The sequence below is a fragment of the Pleuronectes platessa genome, chromosome 20 (genome assembly GCF_947347685.1).
Source record: "Pleuronectes platessa chromosome 20, fPlePla1.1, whole genome shotgun sequence".
NCBI lineage: Eukaryota > Metazoa > Chordata > Actinopteri > Pleuronectiformes > Pleuronectidae > Pleuronectes > Pleuronectes platessa.
This window is the reverse complement of record NC_070645.1, coordinates 20,147,312-20,164,489: the sequence shown is the minus strand read 5'-3', so window position 1 is coordinate 20,164,489 and position 17,178 is coordinate 20,147,312. Positions and strand designations below refer to the sequence as shown.

Below are 17,178 nucleotides of genomic sequence, written 5' to 3'. Positions count from 1 at the left end.
GACAGTGGCTGTACTGTCCAACAGATCTGTGTGTGTGTGTGTGTGTGTGTTTGTTTACCAGTGTGTGTGTCTGTGTGTGTGTGTTTGTGTGTATTTCAGACAGATAACCATAGTAACCTGGTTGGAATGGTGACAAAGTTTTTCTCTCTCCCAACTTCCTCTCTCTCTCTCTCTCTCTCTCTCTCTCTCTCTCTCTCTCTCTCTCTCTCTCTCTCTCTCTCTCTCTCTCTCTCTCTCAAGAACGCTTCCATCCACCACTGAATATTCAGAGACGGTTCATAGACATAAACAGCTGGTGGAGCCATTTCTCCAGTTGTGTGGCTCTAAACCGGGGGAAGGAAAACACGCAGAGAGGGATTCAGTGAAAACCATGAAAACTTATTAGAAAAAATGACAAAGATATGAGATTTATTAATGATTAAGTCAAGTTACAAGCTTTTCCGAAATAATAAAAATGTATCCTAATTATTTTAATTAAGGCTGCAACTAACGATTAATCAAACCATTATAAAACAGGGCAGATCTAAGTTGTTTTTGAAGTGTAAGTCATCAATACATTGCTATGAAATTTCCGTCTGTTTTCTGGCAGGAAAAGTTGTGTAGTTTTCACATCCTGCTCCTCAGGAAACTGGTCTGAACGCAGCTTATGTTTCTTACATCAGCTTTGCTTTGGAGCTGTATTCGATTTCTCTCTTTGAGGCTTGAGCCCTGATATCTGATACCTGGAAGAGAAGATTCAAGATTATGATTCCAGCTCCAAAAACCACCAAAACCACCGAAACCATTCCCCTGCTCGTCACTACTCAAGTTTATCTCAGTCTAAGCATCGCGTTTGATCACCTGCGATGTTTCTCTGGTAGATCAGTTAATAGCAAAGTGAAGGTAGGACACACACTCATCGACTGTGTGTGTATGTGTGTGTGTGTGTGTGTCTGTGTGTGTGCAGTGATTGAGGATCTTATCTTGCCAGCTCCTGAATTAATGATGATGTCCTCCCTCTGCTCCTGCTCATCTATACTTAATGCTCTCTGCCGCTCTCTGTAACATGAAGTTCGGCCTCGGCCACGAATCATGTCCTTTCATCACAGACCCGCCTGCGTCTTTATTTTCTCTTTGACTCATTTCAGGTTAAACCGTTCCTCTTGTGTCCAAATGTCTCCTGTCCCCTGTCTCCTTACTCCCACCTCAACCACAAAGAAAATGTGTTCCGTGTGTACAACACAGAAAATCTGCTTCATGTATATTTTATGTATATTTAAAATGTATGTATATTTCTTGTCCTGCAACCCCCCCCCCCCCCCCCCCCAGAAGCACGTTCTGGTCGGGACGGTTCCCCTTGACATTATCCAGGGACATGTCCCCACCCCCCACACGTGTTTAATAAACTTCTATAAAAACATGTTAGTGCTGAGATGACTCTCTGATCTCCGACAGGTGACTGAGCTGTGAGCCTTTGTTTGTGTGTGTGTGTGTGTGTGTGTGTGTGTGGGGGGGGGGGGGGGGGTTATTTGATCCCTGGTCAAGGCCAGCGGAAATGCACTTTATGGTTCTAACCTGACAAATCCCCAAGCTCCGTGTGTGTAGTGTTGTGTAGTGTTGTGTGGTGTTGTGTAGTGTGGTGTAGTGTCTATCCGGCCGGTTAATTTGATTGCGTAACAGGCTTAGGGGGGGGGGTTCAGATTGTCAGGAATGGAATCCCACTCAGTCCTTGATAGCTGCTGCCATGGAGAAGCTATACACACAGACACACACATTGCACATTTGAAGTTGTAGTTGCAGTATTTTTTATTTGTTAACATTTTGTTGACTTAAAATGAGATTGAAAATTATAAAAATATAATATATTAGTACAATAAAAGTTGTATTAAAAGTCAAAAAATACAACTAAGTAACAATGGGCAATATAGAACCTTTTAAATATTTATTATTGATAATATAAATATAATAATATAGAATATACTCAATTTACAGAACTGGTGGTAGTTTGGTATTGTCTGCTCATATTACTTGGTGTGTGTGTGTAGGGGGGGGGGGGGTGCGCATGTGTGTGTGCTCCTATTGGTACTATATATCACATATGATATTATTTCTGAGGCATGTACCAGTGATTGCTGGATGGCAGATACCACAACTGCAAATCAATCTAATACTGTTATAAAGGGTTAATCTGAGGCTGTGTGGAGCACCTATGGATTATACTGCATATAGAGTTCATTCATGTATTGTGGATGCAGATGGTCGAGCAGGATTTAACTCAGAGATTAGAGAATAGTCTCCGGGGAAAAGATGGCGACCATTGGAGTTCCATGTTTCATGCTTTCCTGAGACGCCAACAGAAGCTTCCTCAGCTATGTGCTGTCCTGTTTGTCATATTTTAAGAAGTGAAAATATGTCTGTGTGTGTGAACAGCAGTGATTCACCACAGTGTGACATTTATAAACGTGTGTGAGATATCATCTGGATATCACCATCGTTCAGGTCATTATGATAATCACCAGGATCGCAAGCTGCCTGCAGTTTCAATATGAAACACATAGTGTGAACACACATTCTCATACACACACACACACACACACAACATGGGATAAAACATAACAGAACAATCTGCTCTCTGTCTCTCACCCACTCACACGTACACACACACTCTGACACTTACTCTACATTATTGCAAGAAAAATCCTGACTGAATATTAATTTTCCAGGCAGACACTGAGGTCTCAGTTCCTGCTGTAGAGGTAAATGTGTGAAACCACAGGTTCTTCAGCAGGTAAACACAATGAAAAGCAAATCATCACATTTCAGAATCTGAAACGAGCTAAAGTTTGGGATGTTGTAAAGATCTCAGGCTGAACGATGCAGATGTCTCATAAATAATCTCTCTCAGGGAGATGCAGGACATGAAACGGCAAAAACATAAGTAAAACAATAAATCATCGGTGTTCATTACATGAAGCCGGGCAAGAAGAACAAGTCAACAAAGCACAGCACAGTGTGTTCATGTTAGTGTGTGTGTGTGTGTGTGTAAACCAGTGCACACTCAGGGAAGGTGACAACAGGTGGAGGTAATCCAAGAAATGTCACGCATCCTGTCGCTGGGCTGCACTGGCATTGTGTACATTGTGTTTGTGTACTGGTGGCGGTTGTGTGTGTGGGGTGCCGTGACAGGTGGAGGATGTTGGGTGTCTGCGTTGTGCGTTGTGCGTAGTCCACTGTTCTGGCTCTGGGTTGTGAGGATGTTGGATTTGCGTGTATGTGCGTCACACCAGTTATTATACACAACATCATTTAGGAGATAAGGAGGTTAAATATATATTTTCCATGTAGAAAAAACGTGGATTAACTAGTCTAAACTTTCTAAAGTCTTTGGTTGTGTGTGCGTGTGTATGTATGTGTGTGTGTGTGTGTGTTTGTTTCCTCGTGTTATGTAGTCATTGGTCAGTGAGTTATGTGAGCGTGGAGTAAATGGGGATCTCCAGGACACCTGATGGAAACACAGGGTGGAAGGTTACAGCTGCGTGTTAGTGGAGAAGGCTGGGGGGGGGGGGTCGGAGCGGGGGAGATCCTTCTTCCCATCCTGATATGCCCCCCCCCCCCCACCCCCCACCCCACCCGTCCTCCCCTCCTCGTCCTCTGGGTATCCCCTCACACTGACTCACACAGACACTGGTTTGCCTCTCCCAGTCCCGATCCCCCCGCTGCCTCCAGTCGTCTCGGCACACTTCAGGATGACACACTGCGCGGCCAACGCTAAGCCGGCGTGTGTGAGCGCGGCAGCCGGCCTGGTCAGGGCGCTGAGGAGCCGGCTGAAGTCCCTCAGACGCCTTCTGCTGCTCGCCGGCCACCGGCATCGAACCCGTGATGGAGGCCACTGGGATCAGAGCAGGAAACACAGGGCTGTGAGTAGTCCGGAGTCAGACTGTGGTGCTGCAGGTGTTGTTTTCCCATCTTTTAGCTGCTATGTTGATCTAGATATGTGGACCTGCTCAGTAGTGATGACCCAAAATGAGCCGCCACATATTGTGGTATTTTCTCTGTATGAATGGAGTTCACTCTCTGGTGAGTGCGACCACCAGGGACCAGCAGCTTGTCTGTAAAGTCTGACAGCGACGAGAGCTTTTCACCTTCTCCCCCCCTCCTGTCCTTTTACATGATACCAAACTAACTGCCTGCCATATTCATGAAAGCATTGCAAACTCAAAATAGTGTGACAAACCCTAAACACCAGATCAGGTGGTGAGGGTTAGGATAGGTTCAGGTTAACGTACGGCATGTCATAGTGCTTCAGGAACCTTTATACTGGAAACCTGAAGTCTTCTGTAGATTCAGAGGTCAACACCCAGTATATGAGGGACAAACACACACATTTGTTAATTAATGCATCAACTTTAACACAACTTTAGTGGCTTGTTGTGTTGAAGTTTGTGTTATTTCAGTGTGAGAGTGGAACTTCCAGCTGTCGAGTTCACTTTGTACCAGAGACAGCATAAGGACGACATGTGAGGCAGCTCCTGATCATCGAGGTTTCACTGTTTTCTAAAGGAAACTGTTGTGATTCATCTCCACGTCCTTAAACAACACACACCAGGTTCTTCAACAGTCTCTCTAAGAAGACTTGTGACCAGTCTTGTAGTTGTGAGTTCATGCTACACAACTGACTGGCACAGGGGCTCACACACCATCTCCCTCCAGGAGAATCCCCCAACTAGCATATCTGCTCTTTCTGGGTTTCCCCCTCTTCTCCTGCCTTCACCCCGCCCCTCGCTCTGATGTCATCCTGTGGGACCGTGACTCACAAACAGCTCAATTATGTTTTCAAGTAAAAGACCGAAAAGTAAGAACGTTAAGATAATTAAAAGAGGATCTGAATTAAATTGAAATTACCCCCAAAACAATCGTTTAAATAATAGATTCTTGTTTTTCACACTGTAGCGTCAGTGAAAACTATATATATTTTATCTTGGATGACTTTGTATATACTCAGCATCGTTTAGGAGATAATGAATTAACTATATTTCAGTATTTGGCTCCTTGTGGTGAAAATGTTTTGTTGATTTTATTGTGTGAGCTGCCTGTGTGCGGAGTTGTCGTGACTTTCCAGAGACTTAGCTGTCACCGGAGTTTGGATTAATGTCAGTGAAGATTCAGTGGACGAGCTGTTGTGATGAGTTTTCATGGTTCTGGCACCAAGTCTGCAGAGACAAGCTGGTTTGTACAGGAGTCATAGAAAAGTCCAGATTTAATGTTGTGTATGTTTTGTATACGTGTGTGTATGTGTGTGTCTGTGTGTGTGCGGGGGCAGTGAGGGGTGGGGGGGTTTCATGTTACCGCTCCTCTCGTTACCCTCCTCCTCTCGAACACTGACGTGTCCTAACATCAGCTGTGAGAATCTTTACTGTTCAACTCTGAACTGAAGCTGAATGAACAGAATCACGCAGCAGGTTGTTGTTGACTGAACATGAAAACAATCAAATATGATCTACTCATATTCTCTCATTGGAGAGCACAGGGATTTTCTGTATGCAATTGTAAGTTGTAGGTGATTCTACCAATTAATTGGCAATATTTTTGATTATTGTTTTTCAAAATGTGATAATTTGTCTAGAAACCTAACCCTAACCTGGATATACCTCCGTCTCAGGTCGTATGTGTGACCTTGTCTTAGTAGAAACTACAAATATCAAACTAAATATGAAAGTTTCCTGCAGACAAACACACACACTGGCTTGTGTTCGTCTCCCCGTTGGACTCAAGGTTTCAAAAAAACAAAACGTGTGCAGCGTTTATGATGATTTGATCTGATGCAGTGATGTGAGCGTCTGGGAGGTTTGTTGCTGCAGCGTAACGACATCACACTGATTCACTCCACTCAGGAGACCTCTTTAATCAGATCTGCTGCTGGACAGATGAGGTGAAGTGTGTCTCCAGCTGTGTGACTCAGATCAATCCCTGAGGGGAGACTTCAGCAAGTCAGAGGACGAGTGAAGCTGTGTGTGTTTGTCTTATCACACAGTGAACATGAGAGGGAAATAAACAGAGGCAATAGCAGGTTAGAGAAGCAGGTAAAGTAAGTGTGTGTGTGTGTGTGTGTGTGTTTGTGTTGTGTGTTGTGTACGTGTGTGTGAGTGTGTGTTCAGAGCACAGCTGCAGGGTTTGCAGTTTTGATCCTGTGATTAAGAGGTGCTACATGAGCATCCTGTCGCTTCAGATCTGATCCTCCATCTGTGTTCTGACTCACACACACACACACATGCATGCAAACACACACACACACACACACACAGACTAGTACCCTACACACACAGACTAGTACACAGACAAACGTACCTACATTTGCATATAAAAGACACATCATTTTAGTTTTCAAACACTTCTCGATCTCTTCCCTCAGCTCCGGGTCTGTTGGTTTATCGTCTGTTTGTGGTTCTCGGCTCCGAGCTGCGTTCAGAGGCTCCGTCTGGATCTGAATCTCATTTACATGCGGCGGCGTGATGTTCCACACTTGATGACGTGCTGTTAAATTGCATGTTTGTGTGCATGTGTGTGGGGCCTGGGATCAGTGGACCTGCAGATCTGATACCAGAATTCAGACCTGAGATAATCAGTCAAATGTATCTGTGGGTTTTTAAATCAATCAGTGTTATTATTTAAAAATTCTAGAGTAGTCTTTTTGACTCTACTATGAAAGAAACTGAATTAGATTGAAGAAGCTACATTTGTACTTTGAGTTACTTTATTATTACATTTCAGACACTACTTTTGAACAATTTGCTACATTTCATTTAACAAACAGATATAGTTACGAGTAAAATCTCAAATTACAGTTTAATAAGCTTCTTATCAGTATAGAAATCATGTACTGACCCAGAACTGGACATGAAATACTCTCAATTAGCTCCAAGCTCTCAAATAGCAGCAGTTTTGGAAACCTGTGCACAGATATCAATCTAAAATATACTTTATTTATCTGTCGGATAAATATTGGTTCGACAGCAGGCAGAAAGTAAATGTGGGCAGAGAGGGAGAATGATTCGTTCCTCTAGAGCCTGTCATGATGCCAATAATCCGGATAATCACAAATAATATATATAAACTTTAGATTTTAAATAGATTGGCCTTTGTTTGTAACTGAGTAGCAAATTATGATACTGGTACAAAATAAAAGTATCTGAATACTTCATCTACCACTGCACATCTGGCTACACCCCCTCCCACAGCAGCCCATTCCCCACGAGGAAGAGAGAGAGAGAGAGAAGGAGAGAGAGAGATAGGAGAGAGGAGAGGTGAGAATGGTTCAAATAAAGATAGGAAAAAAAGTGAGAAAGTAGGAGGGAACGAGGGAGGAAAGGAGGGAGGGAAAGATTTCTCTGGGGGAGAGAGAGAGACAGAGAGAGAGAGAGGAAGAAGTGTCAGGCACCAGCAGAAGCCGGCACCGGTTCCATCCTGTCGCTTCCCAGTCGATGCACAGGAGCATGTTAGCACCACAGACCCTCAGCCGGAGCCGGGACTACAGGTCCCACAATGCACTGGGACACCTGGCAGCCAGCACCTGGGAACTACAGGTACAGGAGGAGGAGGAGGAGGAGGAGGAGGACGAGGACGAGGACGAGGACAGAGAAAGACAGTAGTAGGACAGAGAGGATGATGGGAAAACAGAGGAAGTGCAGCTTGTACGTGTTCACTTTAATTCATCAGTACCTGCAGAAAGGAGAACAAGAGGAGCACACACACACACACACACACACACACACACACACACACACACACACACACACACACACACACACACACACACACACACACACACGCACACACTCAGTATGGTATCATTAGTCACTCAGCTACAGTGGGAAGCAGGTAGTGAGGGTGGCTCCATGACAACTGTGTGTGTGTGTGCGTGTGTGTGTGTGTGTGTGTGTGTGTGTGTGTGTGTGTGTTGTGATTTCCCACTGTGCGGATGACGAACCTGCTGTGTGATTCAGCGTTGTGTTTTACTGTGGAAGAGATGAAACCTGCTCAGACCCCACCCAGTGTGGTGGCTCAGCAGCTGCAAAGCATGCTGGTCCACTGAGGCTATGGTAGCTTAAGAAACTGGTCTGGATGTCTGTGTAACTCTACTGCTGTCATGAAGTGTGAATAGAGTATCGTTGGGAAAAGCACGAGCAATCAGACGCCTTAGTACGTGGACATGTGATTGAATGTGGGACCAATCAGACGCCTCCCTGATGGTTCTGGTGAAGGATCAGAATCTTCACATCTAAAGTGCTTAGAAACCTTTTCACAGAGCAGCCCAGAGCGATTAGTGGCACTCTCTGAGCTGTGGGCTCCAGACAGAGTCTACCTCGCCCTGATGGCTGGAGAAGAACTGTCTCTTTACACAGCACACGTTCATCCAGTCTTTGCTTTTTGCTCTTTGATTATTAGATAATTCTTTCTTAAAACATCGTCACATTCAGTACACGTGTGTAACTGGTGACATGTTGACGTTTGGTCATTTTAAAGGTTTCACTTTCGAAAAAAGGACGTGATTCGCTGTTTTCAGACGTAAACTCCTGATAATGTCCAGAAAATTGGGTCTTTGTGTTTGTCCTGTGAAGCAGCAGCAGCTTGTCGGGTCCGACTCGTTCACAACAACTGGAGCATGTGGGAACATCCAGGTGAGGGGAGGAGCCTGTAGAGCAGCAGGAGGCGGAGCCTGTAGAGCAACAGGAGGCAGGACATGATGTATAAATTCTGCTGTGGAAAGATCAGTGTTGTTGTTTACAGCTCCTCCTCACCGGCGTCGGCCCTCATCACCAGAAGATCTGGAATCTCCTCGTGTTTCCAAGTTCACGTCTTTGTCTTCTACGTGTTTTCTTTATTCTCACATTATTCACTTGGGACTTTTTGGGACCTTTGTGTTCTCGCTCAAAGCTCCTCTGAACAATTTCGGGAAAATATCCGAAAGCAGCATTTGTTTTATTTTTGTCAACTCGTGTCATTGCTCAAGTTACCGGCCTGTGAAAAACTGCTGCAGAGAAACTCAGAGCTGAAACATTGTGCGTTTCAGACAGTGACAAAGATACTTGTGTGTTACAGGATGACGTGCACATTAACGAGATCAATATCACACACCTCGTGAAGGAGGGATCAGAGAAGGCCGACCCTCGACAGTTCGAGCTCCGCAAGGTCCTGGGACAGGGCTCCTTCGGCAAGGTAGGTCTGTGTGTGTGTCTGTGTGTGTGTGTGTTGGCCTTAAGTGTGTGTGAGAGTTTGTTAATGTGGGTTTCCTTTCCACTCAGCTTTAATCTAGACAAGAAAATAGAGCTAACCCAAACTAACTCACACACATATGCAAAATCACCTTGATACCTGTTAATACTTAATATATGTCTACATATATATCACTGGGCACCTTACACAACACATTTCACACACAAATAAACACATGAAATACACACATTGTAATGCTTCACTGTGTTTGTGTGTAGGTGTTTCTGGTGAGGAAGAACTCAGGGCCAGACGCCGGTCAGCTTTACGCCATGAAGGTCCTGAAGAAGGCCACACTGAAAGGTACAAAGAGACAACACAACTTTCTATGATCTGATAAGAATTCAGTGGCCAAACGTAAAAGGTCACTGTGGCCTCACAACAAACATCTCAGGAAAACCTTGAGGCATCTTCTTCACCTTTGGTACAAACGTTCACTTGGACTCACGTCTGACCTGATTCGATTTTCATGGTCGAAGGTCAAAGATCAAGGATGCGGTGACCTCAGAGTCTTGGAAAAGAACATCCATGTAGACTGAAACACTGGATGCAAGCAATGCAAAGACAACTAGTGAGAGATGCTGGTTTTGATGAAATCGGTCTGGTCCTACAGGACGACAGGTTCTGATTCTACGTGTTTCTGTTCTAACGAGTGTATCACAGAACAAAAGACCACAGACTCTTCAGTGATGGATTTGTTTCTCCAGAGTTTCAGGGTGTTGTTTTTTTTTCCTGTTTGCTCAGTCGTCATCGCCCAAAATGGAATTTCACACCTTAACGTGAGACGCCACAGAACTGAGGAGAAGAAGTGAACTCCTGAAGTGATGTTTAACTCATACACCACCTGCTGGTGGGGAAAACACTGTGTGTGTGTTTCCTGCCTCTTCTCTCCTCTCTGGCTTCCTCTTTGTTTTAGTACTTTTCCTCTTTCTAAGTTTGTAACTTCCTCCTTTTCTTTCTTATCTTCTTTTCTTCCTTGATGTTTATTTTCATCCTCTCTGCCTGTGATTCCGTGTCTCTCATGCAGCCATCTGGAAGCCAAAGCAGAAACCATATAAGGGAGGATGTTTAGTTTTTTTGCTTTTTAGTAAGAGCTCTATCTGGTGATTTATGTGTGTGTGTCTGTGTGTGTGTCTGTCCAGTGCGTGACCGGGTCAGGACAAAGATGGAGAGGGACATCCTGGTGGAGGTCAACCATCCCTTCATTGTAAAGCTGCACTACGGTGAGTCAGACAGTAACAGACCTGCCTGATGAGTCACCAGCTCCACAGCAGCCAATCAGAGCTCATCGCTCCTGGCAGAGAAACTGTTCAATAAACATGGAACCTCTCAGATCTCGTGTGAATTCACCTTCTTCCTCTTCCCTCCCTCAGCTTTTCAGACGGAGGGGAAGCTCTACTTGATCCTGGATTTTCTCCGAGGAGGAGATCTCTTCACTCGTCTCTCTAAGGAGGTAGAACCCGACTCTTCAGGGCTACTTCCTGTGTCTGTGTCATATGAGACTGCCCCGCCCCCTTTAGCAGGCTAACAGTCTGTGGACGTGAGGGAGGTCAGGCCGAGATCCTTCTGCCCCAAAACCACCAACGTTAATATTGGAGAAAAAAAATATCACAAAAGACAAATATGTATAATCCGAAATGAGTTTAATGTGACAGAATCAATGCAACAAAGCTTAGTGTGGAGTAAAGTAATAAAGTATATTCAAAAATGACTGTTTGTGTTTGTGTGTTACAGGTAATGTTCACAGAGGAGGATGTAAAGTTCTACTTGGCTGAACTCGCTCTGGCACTCGATCACCTTCACGGCCTCGGCATCATTTACAGAGACCTCAAACCTGAGAAGTAGGCACACGCACACACGCACACACATACACACACACACACACACACAAACACACACACACACACAGTACTCTGTTTCCTTCAGAATACAAAAAGTATTTGTGTCGTTTCAGCATCCTGCTCGACGAGGAAGGACACATCAAACTGACTGGTAAGTAATATTGCAACTATTTCTGAGTTTCTCGGCTTGTGTGTGTGTGTGTGTGTTCTCCTGTCATTGCTGTGTGTTTACTCAGTATGTTTCTGCTGCTGCCTGATAATTACGATAACGTCCATGTCGCTGATATCTGTGTGTGTTCAGACTTTGGCCTCAGCAAGGAGTCGATCGACCACGAGAACAAAGCCTACTCCTTCTGTGGGACGGTGGAGTACATGGCTCCGGAGGTGGTGAACAGGCGAGGACACACGCACAGCGCCGACTGGTGGTCATACGGCGTGCTGATGGTGAGGGAACAATGTCATGTTGCTGACTGGCATTTTCTGATAAACCAAGTGAAAAACTCTAGGAACTATTGTCCTTGAAAGAAAAGATTCCAAACATTAGCTTAGGCTCCTCCAATCCCAGCCTCTGCACCTCCTGTGCAGTGAAACATCACTAATATCTTTGACACTGGTAAAGTTCACACCTGCTGCCTTCCTCACATCTTCATCTCACCTGTGTGAGGAGAGAACATATTCATGCAGCTGACGTCTGATTCAAATATCAACACTTTGACTCATGCAGCAGATGAAACACCGACAGAAGGTTGTTGAGACGTGTGAGGATCGTTTCAGACGTGTTCTCAAACCTGAACTAAAAGACGAGCTAGTATCGAGTTTACATGAAGATTAACATTACACACCTTATTAATGAGTCAGCTCGTATAACCTGAACTAATATAAACACTTTAAACACTGCATGTTAGGGAAATATATGTATATAAATATATATATGCAGAGATATTTAGGTATTTATGCCTAATGTCCATCTTTGGACCACACGTGGCCATGATACATCAGCATTCAATGAATTTGTCAACAAAATGAAATTCTTCTTCTCCATTTTAATAGTCATATTTATTTATAGTCTGTCTTTGCAGCAGGAGCGTTGCAGTAATATAAAACTCTTGTTTTCCTTTTAGTTCGAGATGCTGACGGGAACGCTGCCGTTTCAAGGCAAAGACCGGAAAGAGACGATGACCATGATCCTCAAGTAAGACACTTTATACCGTCTGTGAACTCCCGTCCAATCAGCAGCTAGCAGCTTTTATTACAGCGCAGTGAACCTCTGAGAGGAGGCAGGCACCGACTCTATCAGAGAGAGAGAGAGACGACTTCCCTCTGTCCACAGTCAGCCCGGGGGGGAAGTGAAGGATTTATAACAGAGGAGATAAAGTGCAGCACTCAGGAGGAAGAGGAGGAGGAGGGGGGGGGGCACGGGCAAAGCAGAGGAGGGACAAGTGAAATGGACTCAAGTCTCAAGTTTGCTGATAGCAGTTTATAACGCTGAGGGAGGAAACGAGGAGGGAGGAAAAGCTAAGAAATTAAAAAAAACAAATCACAGGAAGTATTAACCACTCCTGTTTCCTCTGTCGTCTCGTTCACCCACAGTGTCACTGTGCAGACTGCCGAGTGTTTCCTGTGTGTGTGACACATCATCCTCATTATGCAATGTGGACATTTGATGACAGTTGCAATTCACCGCAGTAGATCTGTTGTTTTAATAAAAATTCCCGGTCGTCTCATTCTTCTTCTTCTTCTCTTCTTCTTTTACAGGGCAAAGTTGGGGATGCCACAGTTTCTGAGCTCAGAAGCTCAGAGTCTCCTCAGGAACCTTTTCAAACGCAACCCGGCCAACAGATTAGGTAAAGACGTCTCTGATGGAATCCATGAAGCATCTGAACACATTTAGAGTATGAGTCAAATGCACAGTTTCCATCCTCCTCCAGATAAAGACATGGGGGAGGAAGTAGATTTCCATCCTCTCCATTTTCTCTCAAAATAACCCTTTCATCTGAAGCCCGCTGCGTCTCATTGGTCAGTTTGTTCCACTGCCCCTTTACCTGATGGACGTGTCACAAGTGGCTGCAGCCCAATCAGAAGTTTTCCTTATTTATACCAAAGAAACGTGTTTGTAGTTTTGTGTGGTCAAATAAATGTTTTGTTTCTGAATCAGGGTTTGTTATCATCGAGCATTCAAACAACAAATCCACTATTTCCTCCTGTTTGTTAAAAATCTAAATATTTAGTCGGAGCTCAATGATGATGTGACTAATCAGAACCTTGGAGTCACCCTGCCCCCTGCTGGTGTGTGCTGTACTGCACTGACAGCTCATGATGATGAAGATGATGATGATGATGTGTTTATTTGTGTTCAAGGAGCTGGACCCGACGGAGTGGAGGAGATCAAGAGGCATCACTTCTTCAGCACCATCGACTGGAACGTCAGTAAAGAAATAAAACAACATTCACGTTTTTCTTTTAATTGTTTTGTCTGAACTTTGTGTTTCATCTTCCTCCTGAACTGAGTTTCACAACGTCTTCCTCTCGCCTCAGAAACTGTTCCGCAGAGAGATCCCGCCTCCTTTCAAACCGGCGTCAGGACGACCTGATGACACGTTCTACTTCGATCCAGAGTTCACAGCTAAAACCCCCAGAGGTACAGACTGTCACTCCTCCTCCTCCTCCTCCTCCTCCTCCTCCTCCTCCTCCCCCTCCTCCTCCTCCTCCTCTTCATCTCCACTGTAAAGTCTGATTTCATTGCGAGAAGAGGATTGACAGCTGTTCCTGTGTCTGTCTCAGATTCTCCGGGGATTCCTCCCAGTGCCAACGCCCATCAGCTGTTCAGAGGATTCAGCTTTGTGGCCATAACAGAGGAGGAAACACAACCACTACCTAATGCTATAGTTCAGGTACAGACTCACACTGACGCACTGTTTGAACACACAAAAGGTCAAATGTCCTCTTTCCAAGGAGAGTAGATAGTCCTCAGCACAGTGTGAAGGTTTCTCTGAGGTCTCAGCTTTTTAACTTGCAACCACAGAAGGTAACTGGGTCTTTGCATGTAGCAGCTGCACAGAAGCACGTCCCAGTTCGCAGACGCCTATGAGATCAAGGAGGACATCGGCGTGGGCTCCTACTCCATCTGCAAGCGCTGCGTGCACAAAGGAACCGGCATGGAGTACGCCGTCAAGGTAAAACACCCCCGCCTGCCGCTCGGCGCCTCGTGTCCTGATCTCCAGAGCCGTAAGAACACCGTCTGTTCCTGTTTCAGATCATCAACAAGGTCAAGAGAGACCCGACGGAGGAGGTGGAGATCCTGCTGAGATACGGACAACACCCCAACATCATCACCCTGAAGGACGTGAGTCACCTGAACCTGGAACTGAGCTTTGAAGAACCAGTGGTCAGAACTACTGTGGTTCTACTGCGTTAGAGTCAGAGCAGCATCTTATTGTGAAAATCTTCTTTACTGCTCTTCACGTTTAATCTCTGGTTTGAGAGAATGGTTTTAAATTCCTCTTTGTTTTATGACACTTATGAGTTTAGTTGTAGTCAGAGATTTAAACTGAGTCCTCAAGTGTCTGATGCATCAACTATTAAACTGTCAAGTGCAAGAAAATGGCATTAAAAGATTTTTTGGGGAATATTTAATAAAATGTATAAAATTGTTAAGAATCATTCAAGAATAAGAAAAAATCACAAGTAATCATTTGTGATACTAGAAACAGGGAATGATTGCTGTTTTTTCTTTTAAAAATAATTTTAACTTTACGAATGTTAAAGAAACTGTTAAATTCAGTATTGAAAGTTTAACGGTTTTAATATGAACTTATGAAACCATATTTTCTAATGGCACTGACAAATAGACTCAAACAATCCGCTGATCATTTCAGTGATTAATCAGTTTCTCCTTTGGTTGATAAAAAAGTGAAGTTGACATCATTAGGTTCGAAGTTAGAAAACTGTTAAACTTATATTCTCCTCAAACTAAGAACTAATAAAAGAGCTGATAATCGTACTTATCTTAAAGTTGTTGTTTTTTTATTCCCACTCCCTGATGCGCTGCATTCGATTATTATTACTGTTACATTGAATATGTCTGAGTTGAACCGAGCCTCACAGACACTTCTCTGTCTCTGGTTCAGGTGTATGACGACGGCCGCTCCGTGTTCCTGGTCACGGAGCTGATGAAAGGAGGAGAGCTGCTGGATAAAATCCTCCGACAGAAGTTCTTCTCTGAGAGAGAAGCCAGCGCTGTTCTCTTCACCATCACCAAGACGCTGGAGTACCTGCACGTCCAGGGGGTAGGACTCTGGTTCCCAGTTCACCACGTGTTCAAAGACCAGTAAAACAAAGAGATGAAGGGAAACGTGGATATTGTTAATTAGAGATTAAGTGATTTAGAAAAGTAAGAGATGAAACAGAATCAGTTTGCCTCTCACTCTAAAGCCCTCTCCCCCCTCGTCTTCCTGTGGTTGCAGGTGGTGCACAGAGACCTGAAGCCCAGTAACATCCTGTACGTGGACGAGAGCGGGAACGCCGAGTCCATCAGGATCTGCGACTTCGGTTTCGCCAAACAGCTGCGGGCGGAGAACGGGCTCCTCATGACGCCGTGCTACACCGCCAACTTCGTGGCGCCTGAGGTGAGTCGCTGTGTCGACAGAGAACTCAACTCAACACAACACAAGCAAACTGAAAAAACTAAAGTGTTGTAGTCAAGATGGAAAAGAGGAATTTGTTTAAATCTGAATTGTAGTGACCGTTTGTCTCTCTGTGTGTCAGGTGCTGAAGAAGCAGGGTTACGATGCAGCCTGTGACATCTGGAGTCTCGGAGTCCTGCTCTACACGATGCTAACAGGGTTTGTGTTGACACATGGAATCACTCCACCCGTCTCTAGTGGTAGTGGAGGGGCACCTTCTGATCTCCTGAAGAGTCTTATTGATGTTCAGTAGAAATCTGTGTCTCAAAGACATGAAAACAAAAACAAATCTAAATTGTCCTGCGTCTGTCTCCAGCTTCACTCCGTTTGCCAACGGCCCCGAGGACACACCGGAGGAGATCCTGGCTCGGATCGGCAGCGGGAAGTTCTCCCTCACTGGAGGATACTGGACGTCTGTGTCTTCTGAGGCTAAGGTTTGGACCCCCCCCCCCCCCACACTCCCACATTGCTGGACTGTACAATCAGACAAAGACACAATAAATTGGACAAACTTACTCCTCCGCTGCAGATACTGATGAATTTAACAGAGTAAACTAAACCAGTCACATGTTCTTTTTGAACAAGTTCCAGATCAAGTATCTGTAAATAAAGTTTGTTTGAAGTTCAACTTCACAATCAAACAATTACTTTTAGAATTTCTCTTCTTAATCAAAATGCATGTGACGAAGTTACAGTTTTTTTTTGCAGTGGTATTCTTGTGACCTCTTTTCTTTTCGCTCCAGTCACGTACTCTAACCTTTACACTGTGATCGCTCTGTGACCTCTGACCTCTGACCCCTCAGGATCTGGTGTCCAAGATGCTGCACGTGGACCCTCACCAGCGGCTGACGGCCGGTCAGGTCCTCAGACACCCCTGGGTGACGCACAGAGACCAGCTGCCCAAGTACACCCTCAACAGGCAGGACGCACCACACCTCGTCAAGGTGACGCACTGGTTTCCTTTCTCATTCCCAGTCCTCCCCCTGAACTCCTGTTCTCTGTAACTGTGGTGAGGGTTCGATCCCCTGTGGGAAGAACTCACTGAGAGTCGCAGCTTCAACTGTCGTCACCGTGAAACCACTGAAAGATGAATAATGGCCGTTTCTCTCTCTCCTCCCTCCAGGGGGCGATGGCGGCCACCTACTCGGCCCTCAACATGAACGTCCCCCATGTCCTGGAGCCGGTGGGCTGCTCCACTCTGGCACAGCGGAGGGGCATGAAGAAGATCACCTCCACCGCTCTGTGACCTTTACACCCCCCCACCTACTCCCATCAACTCTGACCTCTAGCTGACCTCTGCCGGACAAGCCCCCCGACCACCACCCCCTCTCCCTCCCTCCTGTCCGGCGGTACAGACTACTGATGGACCAGGGAACCGCTGACGCCAAATAGGAGCCCTCCCCCTCCTC

At 45.2% G+C, this 17,178-nt stretch overlaps 1 protein-coding gene across 3 annotated transcripts in view; it reads left to right on the top strand.

Moving 5' to 3' along the window:
- The window catches only part of rps6ka3b (ribosomal protein S6 kinase, polypeptide 3b), a 25,275-nt gene extending 8,209 nt beyond the window's left edge, over positions 1-17,066 (top strand). For 2 of the 3 annotated variants that reach the window (XM_053412047.1, XM_053412045.1), the window contains 20 exons: positions 9,076-9,192; positions 9,468-9,549; positions 10,389-10,469; positions 10,620-10,699; positions 10,981-11,087; positions 11,201-11,238; positions 11,389-11,531; positions 12,209-12,279; positions 12,843-12,931; positions 13,446-13,510; positions 13,623-13,725; positions 13,869-13,978; positions 14,135-14,260; positions 14,341-14,430; positions 15,215-15,373; positions 15,551-15,712; positions 15,852-15,928; positions 16,086-16,203; positions 16,573-16,713; positions 16,893-17,066. In XM_053412047.1, the coding sequence (XP_053268022.1) occupies positions 9,076-9,192; positions 9,468-9,549; positions 10,389-10,469; positions 10,620-10,699; positions 10,981-11,087; positions 11,201-11,238; positions 11,389-11,531; positions 12,209-12,279; positions 12,843-12,931; positions 13,446-13,510; positions 13,623-13,725; positions 13,869-13,978; positions 14,135-14,260; positions 14,341-14,430; positions 15,215-15,373; positions 15,551-15,712; positions 15,852-15,928; positions 16,086-16,203; positions 16,573-16,713; positions 16,893-17,015 (2,082 nt within the window). In that variant the 3' untranslated portion in view covers positions 17,016-17,066. The remainder of the gene's footprint in view (positions 1-9,075; positions 9,193-9,467; positions 9,550-10,388; positions 10,470-10,619; positions 10,700-10,980; positions 11,088-11,200; positions 11,239-11,388; positions 11,532-12,208; positions 12,280-12,842; positions 12,932-13,445; positions 13,511-13,622; positions 13,726-13,868; positions 13,979-14,134; positions 14,261-14,340; positions 14,431-15,214; positions 15,374-15,550; positions 15,713-15,851; positions 15,929-16,085; positions 16,204-16,572; positions 16,714-16,892) is intronic. The other variant, XM_053412048.1, reaches the window with a different exon arrangement.
- The last annotated feature ends 112 nt before the right edge of the window (positions 17,067-17,178 follow it).